At 38.0% G+C, this 18650-nt stretch overlaps 1 protein-coding gene across 1 annotated transcript in view; it reads right to left on the bottom strand.

Annotated features, from left to right (window-relative positions):
- The window catches only part of SEMA3C (semaphorin 3C), a 124605-nt gene that overhangs the window by 26042 nt on the left and 79913 nt on the right, over nt 1-18650 (bottom strand). The window contains exons 6-11 of the mRNA XM_065627898.1: nt 18122-18212; nt 14250-14369; nt 12083-12225; nt 9944-10058; nt 6952-7021; nt 4077-4221 (exon numbers count right to left, since the gene is read on the bottom strand). Of these exons, the coding sequence (XP_065483970.1) occupies nt 4077-4221; nt 6952-7021; nt 9944-10058; nt 12083-12225; nt 14250-14369; nt 18122-18212 (684 nt within the window). The remainder of the gene's footprint in view (nt 1-4076; nt 4222-6951; nt 7022-9943; nt 10059-12082; nt 12226-14249; nt 14370-18121; nt 18213-18650) is intronic.

Raw genomic sequence — 18650 nt, 5'->3', positions numbered from 1 at the left:
AATTCAGGAGCTATGTCAGTAACTGGTACAATGTTCTGGATGTACCTGTGCTAATTTACATTACTTTTTTTTCAGCCACCGTTACCACACTTCTTATTGTGCCTCCTGAACTTTCATTTTACCCTTTAGCAGATTACTGAGCTGTGAAACTCTCCTCGCAGTATTGGAGCTATTCAGAAATATTTCAACACAATATTTTTCCAGTTGGAAAATGTTGATTTGTTCAATATGTAGCATTTAATGGAAACTTGTCTATTTTGATGAGGACCATTCTTACGTCTAGGATGGAATTTCTGGTCAAAACCAGACATAAAAATAGCTAGTAGCTTAGGGAGAGATTTACCTCACCTGACTTCTACTGTCTCCAAGTCAGGCATTTATTCTTAGTTAGCCATATAGGTTTCCCCTGTAGTCAGTAATTCAGACTGGATACCCTGCTTTTAGATGGCTAAAATTACATAAAATGAATCACACTCTGAGAGACTAGGAAACTCGCTGTGGGTACATGAGTCATGTGTTCAGCCTACCTGATGTGAGCAAATGTTAGAATCTGGGTCTTCACCTCCCAGGGGATCCCTCTAACCAGAAGGCAGGAATGCATGTTCTACCCTTGCTGCTAAAAGCTGTTCCATCTTCTGCACATAATAAACTATTCATTGGGCAATACCAGGAACAAAGTAGAGATGGGACTGCATCCTAATCCCAGGCTTTAGAATTGTCTTCTGTCTCAATTAAGATTTAATTATTTATACAAAGTAGAATAGCTCTAGTAGGAATTCTTTAAAAGAAACTGCTTTGGAATAGTTACTTTCAGGAAGAAGAACCAGAACTCAGCTCAGGTATAGGTCTCTTTTCCCATCTGGCATCCTTGACAATTAATTCTTCTGCACTCTTATTTATCCTGAGGGTTTTGGTTTCATTCTTGTTAGAAATGACACTACATGATAGCCCTCTAGGTCCTCACAAAATTGAAATCTGATCATCTTGTTTGCTCTACTCTTTCCCTCTATGGCACCTCCATCCAGTCTTCCAGGAAATGTGTGGAACTATCTGCTAAGATTAGCAACAAATTCTGATAAAAGAACTGTCTTCATAAATTTGTAGGCTATTGGCAAGAATATTCTACTTGGTAGTGGCCTGCCAGACCCCAGTTCCTCTCCACAGAGATTCTGTTTCATGAGCAGTTCAAACTACACTTTCCTGTCCCGCCCAGCTCAGTGAAAAGAAGACTTTCTCTGGTACTTTCTGTCCTTGCATTCTTGACTTGGAGATCATAAGACCTTTGCCTTTGACTTCCTGAAAAAAATGTCTGTGCTATAGTTCACCCCAGTATGACCCTAAAAACTTACATTATATTGTTGTTCTGAGCAAAGCCTTGACAAACATCTTTAATCAATTAATTCTTTTGCTATCTCCCATGTAAACCAATGAAGAGCAAAAGATGTTACTGAAGAACCCTATAAGCTCCCTCTTTCCTGGAGGGATTGAATGTGTATCCTTCACACCTCATTCAAGGACTTGGCTGCACCATAATTAAGTTCACAGTTGATCACCACGCAGTTAGGTTGCAGAGAGAAACAGAATTCTTTACAGCATATTCCCTAACATGTGTAGGTACAAAAACTATTTCTGTAAACGCTGAAAAATGGAAACTATCCTCAAACATCACTGAATTTAGTAGCAAGATGCCAATTATGTAATTTTTTCCCCTTTCTTTTTCCATAAGTAAGTTTTGCTTGTGGAGAAATGATAATAATAATAAAAAAAGTACTTACTGAAGGGCAGCCAAACACTGTGGAGCTGATTATGGCCAAATGAACATATTGCTTTACTTAATCCTACTGAAACTACATCTAAGTATTTTCACTGCTTATTCAACGTACTCCAACACAATGAACATTCATTTCTGCCCAGAGGTTTAGTATGAATATCTCTTTAGGCAACTGTAAAGTAGGAATTTTCAAGTCATATAAAAAGGCAACCCTGTGTAGTCCAGCACCCCAGAAGTTGCAAAACACCTGCATTCCAGGGGAAAGAGTCTCATGCTCCACAGTCTGCAAGCATGGCTATTCAAAGTCAACCTCTGAACACAAATTCCGAGCAGAAAAAAAATCCCCATGTCCTGATTTTACAGATGCTTTGACATAAGTGAAAAATAAAGTTTGTGTCATGCATTTAAAGGTGGTACTTTTTGACAGTGAAATAAAAGTGAAGCCAAACAGGTCCCAGCTTAGAAAATATACCTTTAAGATATTGTGTTGTGACTGAATTGTCAGGAAGCATAGAAGAGCGAATGATCAGAAAACCAGCAATAATCATCTTAAAAGAATCTCTTTTGGCTTTATTTTTTGTGTGAGGTACGATCTAAGAATTTATCTTCAAATTCAGAGCTCACTGGCATATCTGAAAAATGGAGATAATTTCTGTCATCATGTTAAATCCAGATCTCAATTTTCTTTTTCCCTTTCCCTTGTGCTGTCCAAGTTCTTTAGGCCCATCTGGAATACCTCATAAGGCTCCATGAGGTGAACCAAGAATAACATGCCAGTGGTTGAGGAAACACATGCAAATACAATATTCTAGAGCAGCAAGAAACTGTGAAATGTGACTAGTCACAAGAGCATGAAACTTCCTGTTTAAATGGACCATTTATTTTCTATTTTTTGCAAAGTTTAAGCTTAAAGAATCAGTGAATTCATGAGATTAGAGCTGTATGAATTAATTGCAAAGCATTAAACCTTAGCGGAATATCAGGTATTGATTAGCTAATTCTAGAGATCTGGGAACATGAACTCCTAAATCTTTTAGCCAGTATTAACTGCACTAAAATGTCATGAAAAATTGTGTGAACAAGGAGAGCTATTCCATGTATTTGTGCATTAGTGTATGACAGAGAACGATCTACAGCACCAAGATGAATATGACTGAAACATTAACACGGCTAAGGGTTCTTGCAGTGACTTTCAAAATTAAAATAAAATTCAATTTCCAGTGATAAATGAAAAAGCAGCCAAGTGTTAATCTAAAAAAAAATCATAGCTACATTGTTGAGAGATGATCTATGATTCTGTGCATACTTATTTAATTCTGATACTTAAGAGATTGTAAGAAGACTCCATAGGAGTCAATAAAATTCCATGCTATCATACTTCATTTAGCAAATATGGATTTAGAGAAGATTCTAGGGATAGTTCATATATTCTTCATTAAAGCTAGAAAGATTAGACTTCATACTTCTGCTATATCTAAATTAAGAATAGTGGAAATAAGTAAATAAGTAAAGACAAAAGTGCATCAACAGCAATTCATATACACCATTTTTTAATCACCAAGGTGATTAAAAATTTTGTTTAAAATCTTTCACGGGACATTTTTGTAAAACCTGGAAACAGAGATAGCTCTAAAGGTGTACAGAATTTATTGGAAGATTATTACTACCCATGATGCAGTGAAAGAAAGTCCGAAAACTTTTCAAGGCATACAAAAGGCATTCTTAACAAGGAGGACTGCTATGAACTGGTAGGCATGAAAACTCATCTATTTCAAGGTCTCTCTTCTAAGATTCAGTGCCTGACAGGGTATTAGACCTAGTCAAATGGCAAGTCCCAGAAGCCTTGCTCTCCTACTACATCTTCCAAGTAACCCAGTAGAGCTGCAAAACTTTACAGAATTATGGAAAATTCATACAGACTGAAGACAGACTTAGAGATGTTTGGTTCCAGACTGCAGAACACACAACGCTGTCTTTGTATACTTATTTATTACAACTGTCTTCTGTTCAAACATACACACAAAATGTAAATGCACATGCAAACATATGACTGCCATCTAATGAAATAATTCTTGCAACGTTTTCAGCAGAAACAGCAAGAGTTATTAGCATTTTGCTTCTTTCTAGAAGATTTCCAGGTACTACGTGATTTGTATGGCAAGCCGCAAAGCAAATAAAACTGTTCTGAACAGTAACTAAGCGTCATAGTCACGTATAGTCCATTCTCTTAGGATAAATAATATTTATTTATGTATTAAACAGAGACAAGTAATTGGCAAGCCTGCATAAACATCTTCATACTTACAGTGCCAGGTCGTGGGTATGGAATTCTGCCCTGATATGGAATCAGCTGGTGGTTTGGGCCCTCCTTGTGTGCAAATGGCCCATTGAACACGGTCTGGATGTCTGATAGATGATACACACACACAGCTGAGCCTTTAAATATGGAGCTGGAAGACAGTAGGAAAAAGTATTGCAACGTACCAACTTTTGTATAGCTTTTCCATCATTTTGCATGGCCCAGTGATGAAAGATACCTCTAAAATAATATATTGAATACAATTTAATGCTTCTGTAGCATGGATTTAATACATTTGAAATCAACTAATCTAGCTTTCCGATATACACTGTTACTCCTTAAGACCTAGAACCTTTTTGAACAGTGAACTGAAAAAAAAGAGAGAGGAAGGTACCACCCTACAGGCGGAATAAGAAAATTTCCTAATGTTAAATATAAAAGAAATATAATCTGCCCTCAGTTAAATCAATGGCAAAAATATTGCTGACTTCAGTGAGACAAGAGTTTTATAAACTTTGTACTGCCAAGCTCAGCACAGGTTTCCAGAACTCCCTATTAACCACAAGACCTCCATGAGCCTCCTAAAATACATGGCTAAAATATTAATCAAAACATCCAGCAGAATTACAATTAGCTAGATTATTACAATCCTTTGGCAGCTTTTCTAAGCAAAATGGGGACAGGTTGTGGCTTTAAAGGAACTGCTCCTATACAGTCCTCAAACCCACCCACAAAACTGGTCTTACAAAGACCCCTTCAAGAGGGTTGAAGTTTGATCCTTCCTGAGGAGAACCTGGGGGGTCACCTATGAGAAGGGCATATTTTTCCACTGCTCTGGGTTCAATAGTGGTCTCAGATGTCTCTTCAGCCAGCACAAGCCCTGAGTGGCCTCCATCACCTCATGATGATTAGCACACCAGGAAAATAATTTCCAGAGTGATGCTAAAGCTGACCGAAGTTAATTAACTCCTTTTTTTTTTTTCCTTCACTTCACGTGAGGTTTGGGATATTTATCTTAACAAAGTGGAAATTCCGGACAGTCTGAAGTCTGTCTGATGTTAACTGTAGTATGAAGATAATCCAAGTGACTCTCTGTTTTCAATTGAAAGAGAAAAAAACACTCCAGAAACAAGCTGAAAACATTAGACATAGCGTCTAAACAAGGAAAGTGTGATCCATCTTGCTCTCAGCTATATATGGATTAGCAGGAGGAACCCTTTAGACTGATTATGGTATTTTAGTGGAAATTTTAGTAGGTATTAATAGGTTTTAAGAAATGTATTTAATCTTTCCAGATGTTTTATTTTAGATTTACAGCAGATTATGCTTCCAAAATAATTTGCTTCAATATTACTTGGTTTCCTTCTGTATGGTTTAGATAAAAGTACTAATAGTTACTATTTGCTTGGACGTTTCTCTCTTGCTGCTGTTATAAGTTGGAGGTCTACAGAACTGAAGATAAGTGAATTGCTAAGGAGTAAAAATAATTAGGATTGCTGTATTTAACTAGGTAACACGCACAATCTATAGTCAAGCAAAGAGAAAGCAAGCATAGACCATGTGGTTCATGATAACAGAAATGCATGAGTGTAAAAACTTCAATAGAGAGAGAAAAGAGTTTGATAGCCAGGAAAATGTGAAGTTTTTTCTTTGTTGTCACCTTATATGGTCCTGTGATTCAAACCTCATTTCCACTGCAGGAATACCAGGAGAATTAGGTAAAGTGTTTCCAGTTCAGGCATGTTGCATCCACAACCTAATCGTAAGTGTGGTTTTACTGCTAAACATAACCTCAGCATTTTCTCTTTTTGTGCAGTAGGAATAATAAAATGTAGACAGCACCAGATGTTTACAAGTTATGGCATTCTCTTTTCACCAATTAAATATCATAAAATCATATTTTCCTGGCTGGTTCACACAATTGAGAAAGCAGATCCTTGGATCCACATGAAAAAAGACAGAAAGGTTTATTGGGGAAAAATATTTTTTTTGCACAAGGATTCCTTTACTGGAAATTTCCATTAAAGGAATTACTAGTAAGAAGTTAAATTAATTGCTAATTTGATCATAGAAATGAAATTAAATTTTAAAACAAACAAAAAGACCTCTTTGAAGGTAAGTAACAACAGCTAAAGAACACAGGATAGCATATCAGAAATCAGTAAGCAGTAACTCTGCTGTGGTGAGGGGAAGAGAAAAGTAAAAAAAATAAAATTAAAGCTGGCAGAGTCTGTTGGTCCACCTGTTGGTTTATCTTTGTGGAGAGTTTCAGCATAGTAAGCCATACCTGGTACTTCCACTGCCCTTGGCAGATTACTGAATGCTTTCTAAACTGGACAGTAAGTGAATACTACAGACTGATAATGGGGAGCTTAAGACTGCAAGGAGGTGATCAAATGCTATATCAGCTTGTCTTTTTGTAGCCAACTGAAGTTGACATGGGTTATTTGCCATCTGTGCGATCATCTGCCAGCTGAGAGACTGGAAATGATTTGTATGAACTCATGTAAGAATTCCCGGTTTGATCCTTCGGGGTGCTGGATGTCCTTCAGGAGGTGTTAAGTGCTCTCAGATGCCACATGAGTTCACTGTGTTGAAGTCATTTAGCTTTCCGCTGCTGACGGTAACATGTGGCCCCCCACGGAAACGTTTTCCCAGTGCCAGCTGACAGTGTGTCAGGGAGCAGTCTGCTCCAAGCAGCAGTGCTCTAATATGGGTATGTCTCAGTAATGATGCTTAGACTGTTACTCCTGCAAACGATGGCCACCGCAGACATACAAAATTGCACAGAACAGCCTTGACCACAAACCATCACTTTCGGTTTTCATGTAGAAAACTGGGCAGTTCAGAAAGGTCATTTTTTTCAAATCTCCTCATTTACCTTGATGTTGTAAAAATTCCATACACAAGTGTTGTTCTGGGGTTATCTGTCTCTAAAAGAAACACATCCTCTGTAAGAAAGAAAAGGAAAAAGAGAAAACATTTTGAATGTTAATAAAAATTTATTTCCCAGTTTAATGTATGATTTTATTCCTGCTGAAGCCAACAGTAGTTTTATCTCTGACTTGAATGTGAAAAAGCAGACTTATCATATGAATGGACCATATGCATAAATCTAGCACTTGAACATTCAGAAACAGTTTTGGAAATGAACTCCACGCCATCTAGTCTTATGAAGACAAAAGGCAAAGATTTTCAAACAAGTTCAGGATCCACATCTCACATTTCTCTCAGCTGGATCTCATTTCAGCAGGTTGCTCAACAGTAGGCAAACATTTAAGTTGCAGTAGGTCAAAGACAGAGAGTTCCGACAGACAGATGTAATCCAAAGCAGGACAATTAGGTGTTTTATCATCCAGCACACACTCTAGATGCCATCATTAGCTCATTTTCGACACAATATGAATGAGACACAGTTTTGCAGTGAAGACACAGAGAGATGTAAACCTCCCACCTTCTGTTCTGTAGGGATTCATTGACTGCACAATGCAAAACTGTACCTGCTCACTGAACTGAATTTGCCCACCTTTACATCTTTTTTATCCTTCAGTGAAAAATACTTTAATCTCTGACAGTTTTTCCTTACAAATGTTTTTACTAACTATAATCAAAGTTATCTCTTAAACTTATTCTAAAACACATAAAAAGACTGAACTGTTTGAACTTTTTGTCATAAAATATGGTCTTTAGCTTTCCATTAATTTATGTGGCTCCTTCATTAACCATCTGAAATTCGTAAACATTCTGTTAAATATATCAAAAGTAAAAGACTTCATCAGGCAGGACTGGCAGTGTTACACACTTCTGCATTATACATGAATTTCTAGCTGTAGTTGTATTCTTCCTCTTTGCTACAGGATTGTGCTGAGAGCCCAGCATGAGGACATTGTCTCCTATTCTGTATGGTCCTCCATTCTGTCATACAGAAAACTAAAATCAGTTATCCTGCAGTTTTGTTGAAGAGGAGTGGGCTGGTAAATCACAACTCTGAAAGAACCAGTTGATGTGGCAGTGCCAGGAGGCACTGGGAACTTCTGAAATTCAGTCCTCCCAGCACCTTGCATATTCTGAGTTACTGCAAGTTAGGATCTGCTCCTACGCCCATCATGTTCTATCAAAACTTTGAACCAAAGCAAGTGCACCAAATATTTGTAAAGACATAAAGTAAAAAATACTCAAATTCCCATTTGCTATGATGAGAATCAGGAACAATGACAGAGAAAAAGGAGAGAGATTACAATGGAGAAAAAGTCAGAATCAGATGCAGCCACAGTGTGGGGCCCATTAGCTATTTAAATTATTTATATTTACACACATCCCAGATCTTCCAATACCTGAATTTAGAACTATGACTTTGTATGTCACAGCTGTGGACAATATAGAATTTGAAACTTTCTGATAATGTTGTCTGGCACTTATGTATCAAGATATGCATCTATTAATTCCTTATACAGCTTGTGAGTGCTGTATGGAATATTCACTGAATATTTATTCAATGTATTATTGCTAGTGCCAGTAACAGGATTTATTAGTATTATCTTGAACTATCAAATTGAGGCCTCTACCCATTGATCAAAAAAAGAAAAACTGTATTCCTGAAAAGCTGTATGTTACACAGTGGTACAAGAAAATTTTTGAAAGGGATGTACGTTAAAAGACCATCTATCATAATCCTAACTAGAACAAAATAATAGTCTTCACTTCCATGTTCTCTTCCAAATATTAATTCTTTACGTATATGATTTTGCTGATGACACCAAGCTGGGAGGAGTGGCTGACACGCCAGAGGGCTGTGCTGCCATCCAGCGAGATCTGGACAGGCTGGAGAGTTGGGCGAGGAAAAATTTAATGAAATATAACAAGGGTAAATGTAGAGTCTTGCATCTGGGCAGGAACAACCCCAGGTTCCAGTACAGGTTGGGGAATGACCTATTAGAGAGCAGTGTAGGGGAAAGGGACCTGGGGGTCCTGGTGGACAGCAGGATGACCATGAGCCAGCACTGTGCCCTTGTGGCCAAGAAGGCCAATGGCATCCTGGGGTGTATTAGAAGGGGGGTAGTTAGTAGGTCGAGAGAGGTTCTCCTTCCCCTCTACTCTGCCCTGGTGAGACCTCATCTGGAATATTGTGTCCAGTTCTGGGCCCCTCAGTTCAAGAAGGACAGGGAACTGCTGGAGAGAGTCCAGCGCAGGGCCACAAAGGTGATTAAGGGAGTGGAGCATCTCCCGTATGAGGAAAGGCTGAGGGAGCTGGGTCTCTTTAGCTTGGAGAAGAGGAGACTGAGGGGTGACCTCATCAATGTTTATAAATATATAAAGGGTGGGTGTCACAAGGATGGAGCCAGGCTCTTCTCGGTGACAACCAACAGTAAGACAAGGGGTAATGGGTTCAAGCTGGAACACAAGAGGTTCCACTTAAATGTGAGAAGAAACTTCTTCTCAGTGAGGGTGACAGACACTGGAACAGGCTGCCCAGGGAGGTTGTGGATTCTCCTTCTCTGGAGACATTCAAAACCCGCCTGGACGCCTTCCTGTGTAACCTCACCTAGGTGTTCCTGCTCCAGCAGGGGGATTGGACTGGATGATCTTTTGAGGTCCCTTCCAATCCCTAACATTCTGTGATTCTGTGATTCTGTGATTTCTTTACATAGTCAAGATTACTTTTATTTCAGAGATAATGATAATTACCCGGAAAGATTTATTAATAATTTTTTCATTTCCTGTCATAAAACTGCAAGGGGAATTTTGTAATGAATTTCTACAAGGCCAAGATTTTACTGTAACAACTTGACTAAAGAGCTGTACAAACATTAATAATTAAATATTTACAGGGTGCAGGATTTAGATAGAACTTTTAAGAGATTTTCTTGCCATACCTAATTCATCAAAATACGTTTCTGTTCCATCTTCATCCATTACTGAGCATACAAGTCTTGCTTTCAAGAATGTTGTCCACTTGTTCACGAGGCTACGCTGACCACCCGTGTCATTCTGGAAAGCAATAACATTTTCAGGAAAAAAATACAACACAGCAAACATTTTACTGGGCTTTCCCACATTTTCTTCAGGTTAATTTGACTCATCATCTCAAGAATTATGCTGTCTTATTTATTATTAAAAAGTAGATATGCCTAAACAAAATCCCCTAATCTAAACACTACATATAAAGGAAAAACAAGAACTAGTTTTCTGAGCAGACTTTCTGTGCGGGGCTAGCAGGCTTGGGAGGGTTGGGCAGAAGATTTTGTGCAGCAGCACTGTGTGTAGGTATGACTGGGAAGGACTGTGGAGACCTGTATCGTTTCACGACATCTAGCATGGAGAAGTCCGTGATACCTCTTAAAGGTCTAATAGCCCTATGGGAGGATGTATCTCCTAATCCTGGCAGCAGTATAGCTGCATCTGACCTAGTAAACCATGTGGGCCCATGAGTTGGATGCTCTGAACCAAATTCAGAAATGATGGCTAGCATGGGTCAAGCTAGGTTTGCACTGTTGCAAGACCTGCTAGCTTGGTCCAGAGCTGGCCTGGCCACAGCTCGCTCAAGGATCTCTCCATCTCTCTCCAGTGCAAGGTGGAACCAGCAACTGCTAAACCAGATGGTGCAGCTCCTGCCTCATTCTGCTGGTGAACACCTTAGATAAGTGCATAGCACAATGTCACCCAAGGAAAGGGAAAAAGGAAATGTAGAAGCTAGGCAAATGTGATTTCGATGTAATGCTGTGCATGCTTCACTGGTGTTCCTGGAGCTGGCAGTCAAACTTTTTGGGTGACCTGTAAAGTGTCTTTTAGGGGAGTTTCTCTTGGCACCATTGCATTAACATATTTGACCAGTCACAAAGGTGTTGATATATGAACATTTGTATACAAGTTTACAAATATGGCCATCTCAGATTTTTTTTTCATTGGCTTTGGGATCCTGCCACTGACTTCAGCATAAGCCTAAACAGGCTGAGGCCTTTCAGCAATCATCTGGACTTCATTATTACAATAACAATAACAAATAGAGCTATAATTGTGTGAAATGTCATCTTGCAAAATACCCAAAAAGGCATCTGGACACCCTCACAAAAATATAGAAAACAGAAATGATAAAAGAGATCACATGCCTCATCGCGTTGCTAGGGAAGGAGTTTAACACAATCCCAAACACGCCCTTACACCTATGCACAACACCACAAAGCATCAAATTCTAAAGAAGACCCAGATTAAAGACAAGGAATACACAAACACTCAAAATTACCTTCCTGAATCTTTCCAAAAGAATGAATGAAAAGGCTAGCAGTAATTGTGCATTTATAATTTTGCTCTGATAAAAAAAAAAAATCCATTTCAACAGAAATATTAATAGCTTCTTCAGTAATTTTTCAGCTACAGTTGATTGTAGATATGAAAAAGGAAAAAGAGAAAATGAGGAGCACTGTGATCATAAATTAAATACTGCACAGGAGTAGCCATATCTCTTGAATTTAATTTTCCTGTGCACATTTGCTAAGTTAGGCTCACACATACATCAATGCAAGAACTCAGAAAGGACAGATATTGTAAAAATTAAAACAATATTTGAAAGTTAAATCAACTGATTTAAAAGCTTTGCTCTGATATTTCAGTATGTTTCAAAGATTTTTAATGTTTGTGTGTTTATGTGTGTGTGTGCACGAAAGACTTCACTGTCTTATTATTCCTTTTTTCTAAGCAAAGAATGTACTTCATTCATGCAAGGATGGCAACTTTGGAAATTCAACACTGGTAACTCCTACAAGTCAGCCAAAGAGATAAACGGATTTCTAAATCTCTAAATTTCTGTATCATTATAGGTATAGCCAGATGTACATATCATGTTCAGACCCTATCTGTGTGTTCAGAAACAGCTCTTTTTAATTATGAATGTGGAAGGTAAAACAGGAAATTTGTTTCAAATTTAAATCAAAGGCTTTTCAATCATTTAATCTTTTAGTTTATCATGTCACACTAGCAGCTTGTCCCAACAACCTGGCAAACGTAATAGTTCTTACTGGGCATATTCTTGCAATCATTGAATGAATTTGCTTTGTGCTGCCACTGTTGTCTGTGAGCCTCTCTTTGAAGAAGAAGTAGATTTTGGCATCGTTGGGGTCAGTGCCATCTGGGATAACATGAGCATCCACAAAAATAGGCTCTGAAATGAAACAGTATACCAAAAAGATGAAACCAAAAGATGTATCGGTATAAGCAAATAATTATTTGACAGTTACAGACTGCTTCAAGGAAACGCTACATAATGCATATAGAGGCACTGCTGTGGCAGGTTAGGCTACATGCTCTGCCTTCATGTGTGGATATACCAGATTTCACCAGGTAAAGGTCTTCTTGCTGTCAGCCTTAAGTTTCTGTGTCCTCATATTTTATCCCACAGCAGATTTTCAGGAAAGTGATTCAAGTACAGAAGCAATAGTATTAGATTACTGCAGAGATTCAAAGACTTGGAGGAATAAGAGGGAAGAACCACTGTGTTATTAGGGGCACTTAAGGAAAGTCTCATGGAGGCTAAACGTGGAAGTAAGGTGCTGAAAGACTCTTTAGGAAAAGAATAAATAAGGTATTTTAAAAATGCATGAGAGGACAATAGCTGTTCGTACACTGAAAAAGGAAAGCAAAATATGCAAATGCTTGAACAGCATTTGAGTTAATATCAGAGGCTGATAAACAAACAAAATACTGTAAAGAAACACTAGTGTAATGTAAAATGTAATGTAATTTATAATAAAACGTACATTATGACATGAAGTTGACCATGCACTAGTTTCTTGCAATCCCTTATTAGGCAGCCACCTCTGCTGGTGTCAATACCTGCAGGATGTATGTTTTTGGCAATTTCCTATGCTAAAATATAATGGATAGTAGTGAGAGTGCTCAGAAGACCTTCTCCTTTGTCTGAAGGAAGAAGCTTCCTGCGTGAAGGCTGTATCTATTCAACGATCATACAAGACTGTTTGATCTGTGGAAATCTAGTACAAATCTTCAAACAATCTGATACAAAGGTTGGATCTCCAACTTTAGACTGCAGCATTTTTCTATTCATGTGAGTCCATTCTCAATTAATATAACGAGTGTCATAACTCTGGCTCTAAAAGAACATGGAAATAAATTGTGCTTGTCGAGTACCTGTTCTGAGTATATGTAACAGGCAGATTTTTCAGAAATTAAGCCTTTTAATGGTTCTATTTTTCTGTTTTCAGTTTAGGGTACATACTTCAGGGTGTGTAGGTAAGTGTAAGAATATATAGCAAACAGAAGAAAAAATTAGAAAACAGACATAGCTTCCCATTCATAGTGAACTGAATTTATTCTGATTGCAATCCTGTGATTTCCCTGTATTCACAGCCATGCAGGAATAACAAGAGTCACCCTAAAAATAGTCAAGACAAAACCACAGTAATGTAACTTTAACATACCTGAAGGCTTTTTTAAACTGGAACTGCTATGTTAGTTCCTCTGTAACCTTTGACATCTACCTCTGCTCAGAGGGCTGGACACCATCTTAATTCAAAATAGTTTATTTGGAAGGAGTCTTCTTACCGGTAAAGTCAGGGAGAATTTTCACATTGATTTCAGTGAAGCCAAGAGTTAAGTGTTTTCACTCAGAAATTAGTTTTCCTACTGTGTTTTGCTAATTTATTTCTTACCACTGAAATAAATGGTAATAATTATCACTGACTTCTCTGATAATGGGACTGTCTTCTGCACACATTTTGAATGCAAGTGGTGCTGAGTCTTCTGTACAGAGGTGGACCAGCCTAAATTAGCTGAAGTTGGTAATTCATTAGAAAAAAGACTTAAAATCAAGCAGTCTAATTTAAGGCAATGTCTGATGCACTGGAGGTGAAGAAGGCTCTTCTGTAGAAGTCAGATTGTCTGACCACTTGCCATTTGGAATGTTTTATATACTTTCCCTTGAATAGTTTGGTTCAGCCTTAATGCAAAAAAAGGCCATCAGGTGGAGTAGCCTAAGAGGTTGGCTCATGTAGCGAATCCTTTGTGGATTGTCTGCAATATGTATTTACACACATTTCTTCATGGTTCAACTCCGTAAATTAAATTCAGAGAAAAGCTCTTTGAAAGAGAAGCTTTTTACTTTAAAGGAAAGAAAGCAGAATCTCTGTGAAAACCATTAAAAGCTCAGGTAAAACAAAGTCATCTCACCACTCAGCCACTTGGAGTTGTGCTGGTCGGTTCGCACTGCATTCCTCCTGGTCAGACTCCGAAAAATGGCCGCATCCGTCCCCATGAAGTCAATATACATCCCTGAAAAAAGCTCTTCATCTGCAAAGAATTGAAATGAAAGGGAAAAATCAAATGCATTGTTATGGCTTTTGGGAAATCCATATTCACTTACCTATTTTTATTTTAAACTCGACAGCTCTTTATTTACACAGGAGTCTATACAGATAAATATCGGGTCATGGGAATGGGGGTTTTCTCTGATTTACAAAGACGATATAGAACGCATAAGAATAATCAGATTTTGCTTAAAACTATATAATTAACAGTAACAGCAGAACTGTACATCAGACTAGTATTATCAAAAAGAAACACATTCAATTTTTCAAATGAGTACTTCAAAAAGCTTCTTTTGATATGGGAGTAGACAAAATGACTGGGCTGAATTTATTGCTGGTGTAAACTGGCACAACATCTATTGCAGTCAACAGATCAGTGCCAATTTTTAGCAACAGTATTTTCAATGCTGCCTCAGGCAGCCTCGAGTGACTTCATTATTGCAGAGGCCAGACAATCATATTATTGAACTTTACACAGAGTAATAAGGAGCAACAATTATCCGCTTTTATGTTCTTGATTCTAAGTATAGGGTCATTATGCTTGAACAGAATCAGACACGCAACTCTTAGATTAACAGAACTATGAACTTCTGCTCCCTGTGCAGGGCGGAAAACTCAGGCCGGCAGTCAGGATGTATATCTGTGTTTGTGCGAGTCTGTGTGTATGCATAAATACACGTATATATAATTATAATTCTAATTACACATACTACTATCATTTTCTACTCCGTGAATAACCAAGCAATTTCCACTGACTAATGACAATGAAACCCCAGAGCAGAAAACAGTAGCTAAAATAAACTCTCAGAGTGGGAGTGGTGGCTGAATACATTCCAGTACAGCTGGGTCCTTTGATTGATGTTTTTGTCTGAATTCCTGGACTACCCATAGAGCGTGGTCAAGCTGGCAAGAGTCACAGGTTCAGAAGCGCTTGAGGCTATTTTTATGCTCTGTGTGTGTGTGCATCAATATGGAAGGCTATTGGCTCATGAGAGGACTAAAACTCTGGAGATTTTGGTTTTTTACTGCTGGCTAGAGCCTGAGCTGAACCCCTGCAGAGCAGCCAGCAGCCACTCTTCTGCTCTCATCTCTCCCAGTGATGACAAGATTCATACACAGGGGATTTGAACAATGCTTTTGCTGCACGTCTGTGAAGCATTTACTTCCTGAGCATGTACTGACAGAACGATGTTAGATTATACTGATTTATAACTGATTTTGTATACCGGTCTTGTTGTCTCAATCCATCAGAGCTTTATACTTACGAAATAAATTGGCTGAAAGAGATCATGATTATGGTTCACCCTAAAAGTTATGTACAGCCCCATGCATATACACATACGCATACACTTTAACAATCGTAATACACTATGTAATTTTAATTCTGTTACATATCAATGCTATTAGTTATGTCGTAAGCATTCCTAGGGTCTACTTGCTAATTATGTATTAGATGACATCTGTCAACTCCACATCCTTTGGGTTAAATTCTTAAATTCCGCACAGTGCTTGGTCTGCTCAGCATAATCAGTTCACATTACTTCTTTTTGTTATTGGGGGAATTACTGAATTGATGAGGTAAGCCTGCTTTTATAAATATCTCAGAGTCTTGGTATGGGGAGAGACATGTATCCTGCATGTTAGTTATGCCAAGCTTCTTCAAAGCACATTTTTCGTTGCTTTGATGCAAAAGTGTCTTTGTACAATGGCAAATTGTACCAAGTTCAAATTTGTTTTTATAGCATCACTTTCACTTGAAGGATGAATCAGATCTCCTGCTGTATTCTAGGCCAGTGATGCCCAAAATTGTCAAGAAATTGCAGTTATATCTAAAAATGGTTCTTAAGTTGTTGAAGAGTTACCCAGTCTGGCAGTATTCCCCATCTTCTGAAGTGAGGGGAAGGAATTCCTCCTGCAGAAGAATGCTCAGAAGAGAGTCCATAGGTTCAGTCCTTGCATTTTAAGTCAAGCTGAGATTTACAAAATCTTCCCTTTTCTGACATGGATATTGAGGCTAAATTCAGTTAAGCTAAATGTTTTTGAAGTGACTGGACTTTGCAGTATTAGGGAGAAAGTACAAAACTGAATCTGTGGGACTCTTTTGAAAAATAATGTGACCTTTGCAGAATAATTTAAACTTTGTAGATTAACTATGTCATGAAAGATAAGTAAAACACTAGGGATGGTCTCTTCAGTCACATAACTGAGACATCAAGGAAGTTAATGTGAAATCTACTAAGATGAACAAAGCTGTCACAGATCTATTGAAAAAATAGCTTACTGTATATACAGTAATTCAGAAACAATGTACTTTAATGGCATTTCATAGAATCCAGAAGGAACAAGGATAAGAAACCTTATTTTTTAATGACAGATGATTCACTTAATAATACCAGAACAGCAATGAGTAGCAGTGGTTTAATCCAGCACTGACTTTGAGCAAACATTTTCTTTACACAGCGAGTATCTGTAAACATTGATCATAGATCACTGATAAGATAAAGATATAAGTGAAGCCAACGTTCAGAGATGTGTCTAGGTAGAATTTGCCTGCCTTCTAATGGTGCTTCAGTTCACACACCTGTGAATGAAATTACTTGTCCTTTGTACTAAACATATTTTCAATGGGGAATAAAAAAAAAGAAAAAAGTTTAATTATATTTTAACAGGCCGTGTAGCAGAGACTCTATGACACTTCCTTTAAGCTCCACAAGATTCCAACTTTAAAGGAAATATCTGGCACAATATCTAATTGCCATCAATTTCAATGGAAGCTGAATGGCAGAAACACCACACACTGTGCCCTTGTAAACCTTGGATGAAATATGCAATACCTGTGTGCACTAAGTTTTATTTGCTAAGAAAGCCTGAAAAATCTGTGCAACTGCTGTTCCCTTCATAGCGAAAAATTTAGCAAGGAGTAGGCACATGTTGAAAAATCAAGGCTTTGGTACTAGAAGACTGTGAACACGCTGCAAACGTGAAAGGTTGGGTTACACTATGTATACATAACATGGTAACGCTTGGTTGAACAAAAAAAATTCTTTTACTGATGACTTAGGTTGCATAAAGTGTATGTCCCCTTGAGTCTTCAGTTGGGAGTGCAATAGACACTGCAGTAATTCTTTGTATGGCATATATCTTACAGTCAATGAGTCCAGTCACCGCCAATCCACAAGAATATTTGAGGTGTGTCAGTTGTACTACTTTCTGGGCCTTCAAATGGAAGAAAATTGCAAAATTGGTTGGGTATAAAGCCAACTGAAGAGTGAAGAGCCTAGCAATACAGCAGAGATGACAACAAAAATGAAATTCAAAGTAACTAAAGTCTTCAGGCTTTCTTTCCCTGGCTACTCTGAGATTTTACAAATAATTAAATGAGACACAAGTGCTGTCTAGGATGAACAAGGTCAGAAACTGTTCAAACATAAAATCCTAGACAGGGTAATGAAAAGTTGAAACTGACCCTGGGAAAAATGTGTAAGCTGGAAAAGGGACAATCTTGTGTTTTCTGTTTTTCCCCTTCAACAGCTCATTTCTGCATTTCATTTGTACACCCATCATAAGAACCTTGAAACAAGGATGGAACCAACTCCTTTGCCCATCAGCCAGACAAAAGGCACGGATCCTTGGAGGCTGAATTCTGTGTCCAGCTCATTTCAAGCATCCCGTCAATCCACACCATGCGTGATCATACACATTTAGACCTCAGCAACTTGGAGTAGCTTTACTTACTGATCATAACAGACACCGTGTTCACATTAGGGTTGAAAGAACAGCGTCCCTTCCCTGATTCACACTTGGAGTCGATCTTGAAGATTTGTTCCTGCAATGTAGATTTGTGTGTCACTTCTCATTTAAGAAACCATCAGACGTAAAGCGATTTTTATGCTTGGTCGTTTCTATTATCAACAGTTCTCAGCACTGTTGGGCACTTTTTCTGTACTACCAACAGTTTAGCTTTCCTGTTCAGAATTTCATCATCTTTTTAGACAACGTTTTCATTGGTATCCAGTTATTTTCATGACTCTTGTTATAAATTCAATACACTGAAACAAAGAGTTTTTCCCTCTAGCTAGTTATGCTTTGGAGAGGTTGACTGATCTCTGCAATATCTGTGGAGATTACTTCTGTTTTTTTGAAGTTATTTATCATTTGCTGAATACATGGTGATACTACCTAGGATATTATAACAAACCTACTAGAACAATAGTAGATACTAAAGAAAAACCTTTTATGACAACCATAATTTGGTGATAGTACA

The sequence above is a fragment of the Caloenas nicobarica genome, chromosome 1 (genome assembly GCF_036013445.1).
Source record: "Caloenas nicobarica isolate bCalNic1 chromosome 1, bCalNic1.hap1, whole genome shotgun sequence".
NCBI lineage: Eukaryota > Metazoa > Chordata > Aves > Columbiformes > Columbidae > Caloenas > Caloenas nicobarica.
The sequence above is the reverse complement of the archived record's forward strand: the minus strand, read 5'-3'. Positions and strand labels throughout refer to the sequence as shown.